General features: G+C 41.3%; 1 protein-coding gene and 1 long non-coding RNA gene across 4 annotated transcripts in view; one reads left to right on the top strand and one right to left on the bottom strand.

Moving 5' to 3' along the window:
• The window catches only part of ICE2 (interactor of little elongation complex ELL subunit 2), a 73,921-nt gene extending 69,902 nt beyond the window's left edge, over positions 1-4,019 (bottom strand). The window contains exons 1-4 of one of the 3 annotated variants that reach the window (XM_012000275.1): positions 3,861-3,961; positions 3,427-3,520; positions 2,793-2,927; positions 841-945 (exon numbers count right to left, since the gene is read on the bottom strand). In XM_012000275.1, coding sequence (XP_011855665.1) covers positions 841-945; positions 2,793-2,833 — 146 coding nt within the window. In that variant the 5' untranslated portion in view covers positions 2,834-2,927; positions 3,427-3,520; positions 3,861-3,961. Of the gene's footprint in view, positions 1-840; positions 946-2,792; positions 2,928-3,426; positions 3,521-3,860 lie in introns of all 3 variants that reach the window. The other 2 variants (XM_012000277.1, XM_012000276.1) reach the window with 2 other exon arrangements.
• Positions 4,020-4,037: 18 nt separating this feature from the next.
• LOC105554036 overlaps positions 4,038-7,969 on the top strand; it is a 58,667-nt gene continuing 54,735 nt past the window's right edge. The window contains exon 1 of the long non-coding RNA XR_001008265.1: positions 4,038-4,257. This is a non-coding gene — a long non-coding RNA (uncharacterized LOC105554036). The remainder of the gene's footprint in view (positions 4,258-7,969) is intronic.

The raw sequence follows: 7,969 nt of genomic DNA, 5'->3' as shown, positions 1-7,969 counted from the left end.
GTAGAAATAGTCGATCAAAAAGGATAGAAGAGTTACTACAGGCAAGTGAGCAGTAAGAAGTAAAAATTGAGAGGAAAAAAACCTTTAGCAATTTGGCAGCATCTATCAAAATACAAAATGTACATATTGTCTGACCAAACAATTCAATTTCCGTGAGTGTATCTTATAGAAGTAACTATAAAAATTTACCAATATATTTCTAATTACAAAAAAAAAAAAGAAAAAAGGGAACACAATGTTTTGCAACACAGGACTAGCTAAATGAATTAAAAGTACATCTGTAAACTATATAGTGAGGTAATATGCAACCATTAAGATTTGAACTAAATGTTGGGGCATGAAAAGATATTCAGACTATCACTTTAAATGATAGATAACTGCAAAACAGTTTTACAGTATATTTTTAGTATGATCCTATTTTGTATTGCATACATGTGTACGTATGTGTGCATGTGCATATGTTATAAATAGTATACTATTTAGTACTAAACAATTATTAGTATAATATTGGTACTACACTAAAACATTTATTGGTATAAATGTTTGTATACTATTATACTATATCAGTATAGCATTATAAAAATTATTGGGACACTTTAGCATAGTATTATAAAATACTATAAAACTGTTTTGCAGTTCATGTGTGGAGAAAGGACTGAAGGTCTGAAAAGAAATATCAAAGTGTTAAAAGTTGTTTTATTTTAAACATTTCTATAATTTGAATGTTTCTATAATTCAAACATTTCTATAATTTGAATGTATTAGAGATACACATAAAACTTCAACTATCGGAAAAACAACAATCAAATATGGAAATAAATAACCAAATAAACATATTACCTGTTGGATAAAACACATAGTTCTTTTAAACTTGGAGCCATGGAATGATCTTTATAATTTTCTCGAGAGAAAAATGTCTTAAGGCCATTTTTTGGGGAAATATCCCTGTGAAACAAAGTAATTTACTTACATTGGACAATTCAAAATCTCATGCTAAGACACATAATGGCACAATTGTAACTTATAATTTCATACTTTCTTACCCCCCATCCCCAGACAATCTCTCCTTACTATGTTTAATTTCACATATCAGATCCGTGGGCTTAGAATTGTTACTTCTTGATAGCTTTAAACCCAGGCCCATTATGAAATTCTCCAGCTCCAATAATCAGCCCTGCATTTTCTTCAGTACATAATTAAATAAATGTCATAGAGACTGGAGAGTTAAAGATAGAAAAGACTGAAGTATAATCAAGGGTCTGTCAAAGGCTGGCCTCACTTCTGGCTCTAGGACATAACATTAAGATATTGGTTGCTGAAAAGAAAATACTTCTCAACTTATTTTTGTTTCATGCACTACTGTGCTGAGCCAAAAGACACTATGAAGACTACATATCCTACCTATTTTGTTTACTTTGGCAAATGGAATCAATGGTTTGCTAAAACCACCTCAAAGGTGATATGATTTTTCATAACACCATAACTAATTTAGAGACGAACATATATTCAATGCTTTCCATATAGTTAGGCATCCAAAAATGCTGTTTGAATGAAGGAATTAAAAATTTGAAAACACTGAATCCATTAATCTAGGGAGGACAAAGGTCAGTAAAATTCTGTGGAAAAGGATAATTCCAAGGGCTACAACATTGTGCAAAGGTTCTAAACCACAACTGGTTCCACAATGCCAGCGGTAGATAAGATCATCTGTGCTACATCTGAACGCATACTTCATAGCACTGGCAAGGAATGCAAATGGGCATACTTCTTATCTAATCAAATGGTAACTTCTGGGTGTCCTAGTGCCCAAATAGGAAATTCTAGCATATTTGCTCCATACTCTTCTTTTAACTGTTCTTAAAGGCATTTATCCAAAAAACCATACTAAGGTATTAATGGTAAAATTAGAATGTCTTATTTGCTATGTACCACTATAGTTTCTTATTACCTTGTTGTGGTATTGTATCTGTGACATCTCAATAAATTCTTAAGTTTCTGCACATCATATAAAAACAAAGTCAAGGGCCTCAGGGATTGTGAGCTCCCTGGGGACGGGAGTATTGCTAGCAGTAAACAAATACTTACTGAACATACTGACTTAATATTCTGAGTCAGGTACTATTTTAATACTCTTTGTAACCGTTTATAACATTTGATCCTTCTTGGCTGGCTCAGTACATGTGTGTTAAAATGAACTAAATCAGCACATGTATTAGCTAGATGTCTACAAAACCACTATAATATTTAACCAGGCTCTCTATTTGCAAAGTTCTCATTCACTTCTAAAACACAGTCTATGCATTTATATTATCATTTGATACAGATTTCAATATAACAGAAAGCATGTCTATCCTTTTTTTTTTTGAGACGGAGTCTCGCTCTGTCGCCCAGGCTGGAGTAAGCATGTCTATTCTTAAAGAGGGTCTTTTTTATTACTTGCATGGAAATGGGCAAGGTTCTTGGACACAAGAATATTCCAGAATCTCTCCTTCTGGAGACCAGCAATAAATACCTGAGAGAGACCTTCAGGAGACCAGCAATAAATACCTGAGGGAATTATACCTAAAAATAATTTGAGTGCTGAATTGTTGTTCCAATATAGGAATGGAAGTGTAGTCAGCCATAACTCTAGCGTTCAGTATTTGAGGATGAGGATAACGTAAATTCGGAAACCTTAAACTTGTATCTTCTGTTTCCTCCAAATCTCTCTATGCCAGGAATCTATTTTCTTATGTCAACCATCAGCCCCACTACACTCCTCTTCAGTGGATTACAAAGTAGCTACAACTCACCAATTCAGTCCTGGTTCACTTATGACCATCTTGGAGCTCATCTTTCTAGATTTCTGCTTCACTCTAGCTCACAGTTCACAGCTGCCTGGCTGCGAAGGCTCCAACAGAGGCAGGATCCCTCCAGAACTTACTCATCTGAGGAAAAACAAAAGGCCAAGATCAAAAGCAAGCGATTGGCTAGGCTAGCTGCTGTTAGGTGAGGAAAAATCTCTCCCTAAATATCTACCCTCAACAGACTGTGGCACCTAAAACAGAATACAGCAGACCCAAGGTTCTCTGTGGCAAAGCAGCAATGACCATACAGGACGAGCCTTTTTCTATTTAATCTACGCCGGGAGTGTTACTCTTAGGACACCCACTATGGAAATAAGAGCTGAAACAGAATGGTGTTCTCATTGCTTACATACTAGGCCACTTCATGGCATGGAACTGGAAGTCAACTCCGTTTTCCATTCCGTTACTGCCAACATAAATCTTGCTTTTGTTTTCCCGACCATGCTTTGTTTTGGGGCAGATTCTGGCAGGCACCGCATGACAAAAGCTACCTCGACATCAGGAATCTTAGGCCTTTCAGAGAACCTCACATTTGAGGAGACTGAGGTCAACTCAAGTGACATTTCACAAGATCACTTACAGACATCATCAGGACTAGAAATCAGGCTTGATGTCTTCATGTTCAGTATTTCTCCTGTGATCCCAGGCAGACTGATAAAGTGACATACGAGAACCTAGTCAAATTTAGGAGTCGGTCTCTGGGCACCGGACGGGCCCGACCGGCTCCCAATTAATCTACCTCTCACACTTCGACCCAGAGTGGAGCCAGGGGGAAGAGTCGATGAAGGCAAAAGAAACGGCTGAGGGAAAGGGGACACAAGGAGAGGGGAAACAAGTTCCAGAAAGGCAGGTAAAAGTGCAAGCAAAGCAGGGGTAGGAGCCGCGCAGAGCCAGGAGCAAAGGGTCCTGGCCCGGCCGCCATGTTCCCTCCTCCCGCCCCTGCATGAGGACGCCCGCTGGCCCAGCAGCGCCCTCCCGTCCGCGTCTCGGCTGCAACACAGCCTTTCCGCCCACCTCATGGTCCGCGGCGGCTCTTGCCCAGGCCGCAGCCACACACCACACACGCTCCACCCCACTCCTCACATTGTCGCGCGCGCCCGGGAAAGACCATATTTAAAGGATGTGGACGCGCCGACTCGGCTCTGCGTGATGACGTCACCAGCGACATAGTGGGCGGGGCCTTGCGTCCGGACTGCAGCTCACCTTCTTCACTCCCGCCACGCGCGCTGCGTGTGGTTCTGGCAGCGAAGGGCGAGACTGGGCTCCCCAGGCGGAAGTGGTTGGAGGCTGCATGTTTTCCTAGAAAGTCCTCGACCTTCGTCGGGGAGAGGAGGGGAGTGATAAATTGGAAGGAGGACAAGCGACAAGTGCAGTACTGGAAAGACCCAAACATACTTGGTTGTGACCTCAGGCAAGTTTCCTGACTTCCCTAACCCAAACTCCTCATATGTAAAATGGAGATGAAATTGTTACTGCTGCTTCATACGGTTTTTTGGAAAGGATTAAATGAAACAAAGGATGAAGCTGTGCTCTGCACAGTACCTGGCTCATAGTAGGGCCTCATTAAGTACTCCTTCACCTCTGCTCCACTCCCCGTCCAGTTTTAGCTGTCAGTTTCCACCAGAGACCATTCTGGTTCAAACACTAGTTTTGTTCTCATTCATTACGGAAAGATTTATTGACCATAAACAGTAATTTTGTTTGGTGCTGGGTACACATGGACTAAGACTGAATACTGATTTTTCCAGTGCTTTGGATCTCTGGCAATCTAAGACATTTACATTAAGTACAATAGAAAGTAATAAGCTACATAAGAAAGGTATATAGAAAAAATTGAGGTTAGAGGGAGAGGAATAGCTAGTGTGAGGGGCAAAATGCAGCTTTGAATAGTATTGAGTACTTACATGTCAGTTACTGCACTGGGCATCTGCCATGTGGGCTCATTTGAAGAATGTGGGTATGTGGAATGAGGAGGGCATTCTAGACAGACCAGCACAAGTGTCAAAAGACCAAAAATTTGACACATCTAAAGATCTCAATTGGCCTTATTGCGATTCTAGAATCAGGCAACACTTCATTCCGTAAAATGGAATGAATGCCCCAATGAGTGGAACAGAGGAGGTTGGCTTTACGGACAGAAAAAAGGGCTGTAGAAAGCAGAAACAAAGAACAAAAAGCAGATTGGTCATTTCAAAGTTACTTTCCTGGTAAGGTGGAGACAGAACAACAGAAAGATAACTGATAGGTTAACATCAGGTTACTTCAAGTTACTCTTTGCCGTAAGGACTAAAACAGAGGAAATTCATTATCTTGCTGATTGAAGATTGAAACTGGCCTGTTATCCATCTCCTGATTTCTTGGAGGGCCAGATAACTCATTTTCGGTGTGGTGACCATGAGTGATTCCATTTTTATTTTAGTCTGGTCTGTTGGGGTCTCGTACAGAAGTTCAAAACAATGGCCTCCTATAATTTTGTTTAATACAAGGAACTGCATAAACCTACTGCATAAACAAAATGTGTGCTATTAGGGAAGCATGTTCTACATTTTATTTTAAGACAGAGTCACCCAGACTGGAGTGCAGTGGTGCAATCTCAGCTCACTACAACCTCTGCCTCCCAGGTTCAAGCGATTCTCCTGCGTCAGTCTCCCTAGTAGCTGAGACTACAAGTGCACGCCACCACACTTTGCTAATTTTTGTGTTTTTTTAGTAGAGGTGGGGTTTCACCATGTTGGCTAGGGTGGTCTTGAACTCCTGACCTCAAGTGATCTGCCCCCTTCGCCTCTCTTAAGTGCTGGGATTACAGGTGTGAGCCACTACACCTGGCTGACATTTTAGAATGATTTAGAATATTGTTAGAAATTATGTTAATGTAAAAAATATGCTACAGGAAACCATAGGTAGTTTATTTTGCCTGGAATGCAAGTTTTCTGAAGAGTAGTAGAGGAAAAGGGGTTGGAAAAACTGGTTGAAGCTAGAACACATAAGACCTTATAAGCCAGACGAAGGAAGTTTGACTTTATTGTATAAGAAATAAAATGCTAGGAAACAAACAACAAAAAAGCTTACTTAATGGCACAATCAGAACTGGCTGGCTGTGCTTCAGGAAAGTTCACCTGGCAACCTATGGAATTCATTGAAGGGAGGAGGCTAGTTAGGAGACAGTGTTTGTGAATGCTTAAAAAAATTAACCAATGCCTGGCACTGTGCACATAGCATTTCTTTTTTTCTTTTTCTTTTTTTTTTTTTTTTCTGAGACAGAGTCTCCCTCTGTCGCCCAGGCTGGAGGTAGTGGCACGATCTCAGCTCACTACCACCTGTGCCTCTCAGATTCAAGTGATTCTCCTGCCTCAGCCTCCTGAGTAGCTGGGACAACAGGTACGCGTCACCAAGCCCGGCTAATTTTAGTATTTTTAGTAGAGACAGGGTTTTACCGTGTTGGTTAAGATGGTCTCGAACTCCTGATCTCGTTATCCGCCCACCTCGGCCTCCCAAAGTGCTGGGATTACAGGCGTGAGCTGCCGCCGCGCCTGGCCGCAGATAGTATTTCTTATTAGGCAGGTGATGTGGATGGCTTGTGTAGGACGAAGGCAGTGTCAAAGTTCATGTGTTGGGTACCTTCTCACAAAGCATGCAGTCAGGGAGAGTTGGGGACACCTGGCCTGGCCCGAAGGAACTGCTCTAATGGTTCAAGAGCTCACGCTGCTGGGAGGTACCTGCCCATGGTAGTGTGATATGGTAGCATCACCATACAGCTCTGTGTTGAGATTTCAGATCATCACCAAACAGTATGCTCTGAACTGGTATATCTGAGTTTCAGTGGTTGCAAGATGGCACACAGAATCAGAATTTTTAGAACCAGAACATGAGTTGGAGATTATCTAGTCCAACCCTTTCGTTTTCCTTACAAGGAAATGGGCTCGTTTCAAGATTGTCAAGTGACTTTTCCAACATCACATGATCAGTGATAAAACTGGTACTAAAACTTAGGTCTCATAATTCTTGCCAACATGTGCATTGTGCGTCTTCCCAAAATTCATATGTTATATGAATATGTATATATATAAATTCATATGTCATATTATAGGAGCCTAGTGGCCTCCTATAATTTTTGTTTACTACAAGGAATCCTAATGGTATTTGGAGGTGGTATCTTTAGGAGGTAAGTAGGTTTAGATTAAGATACAAGGGTGCAGTCCCAATGATGGAGTTCACAGCCTTTGTCAGAAGAAGAGAAACCACAGCTCACTCTCCCCACCGAGTGAAGACACAGCAAAAAGGTAGCCATCTGCAAGCCAGAAACAGAGTTCTCACTAGAAACCAAATTGGCTGGCAGCTGGATCTGGACTTCCAAGCCTCCAGAACTGTGAGAAAATAAATATCTGTTGTTTAAGCCTCCCAGGCTATGGAATTGTCATAGCAGCCCCAGCGGAGTAACATACAATACAATATGCATCCTTTCTTGTCTGTTTTGTAAACCACAAGAAGCTTAGTGGCAAGAACATGGACTTTTGGATTCCAGTAGATACGTATCTCAAGTTTGCATCTCAGTTTTTCTGTCTACTGGCAGTGTGATCCTAGGCATGTTGTGTGTCCTCTGAGTCTCAGTTTCTTCCTCTGAATAATGGAGGCAGTGATACCTCACCTACAGAATTGTTGTGAGGACTAGAATATATTAAAAGTGCATTGCAAAGAGTAAATGTTGAGTAAATACTAGCTATTACTATATAATTTTTCTGAAAGAAAAATCAAAGATGAACAAAACACAGTGGAGGTGGCACTGTACAGAGACTTACAATGCACAGAAGAAATGGTGGGCCGGGCGCGGTGCTTCAAGCGTATAATCCCAGCACTTTGGGAGGCTGAGGTGGGCGGATCACCTGAGGTTGGGAGTTCAAGACCAGCCTGACCAACATGGAGAAACCCTGTCTGTACTAAAAAATACAAAATTAGCCTGACGTGGTGGCGCATGCCTGTAATCCCAGATACTTGGGAGGCTGAGGCAGGAGAATCACTTGAACCTGGGAGGCGTAGGTTGCACTTAGCCAAGATCATGCCATTGCACTCCAGCCTGGGCAACAAGAGCGAAATCAATCTCAAAAAAAGGAAAAAAAAAAAAAAAA

Source organism: Mandrillus leucophaeus, unplaced genomic scaffold, assembly GCF_000951045.1.
Source record: "Mandrillus leucophaeus isolate KB7577 unplaced genomic scaffold, Mleu.le_1.0 Scaffold623, whole genome shotgun sequence".
NCBI classification, from domain to species: domain Eukaryota; kingdom Metazoa; phylum Chordata; class Mammalia; order Primates; family Cercopithecidae; genus Mandrillus; species Mandrillus leucophaeus.
This window is presented reverse-complemented; position numbering and strand designations above follow the sequence as displayed.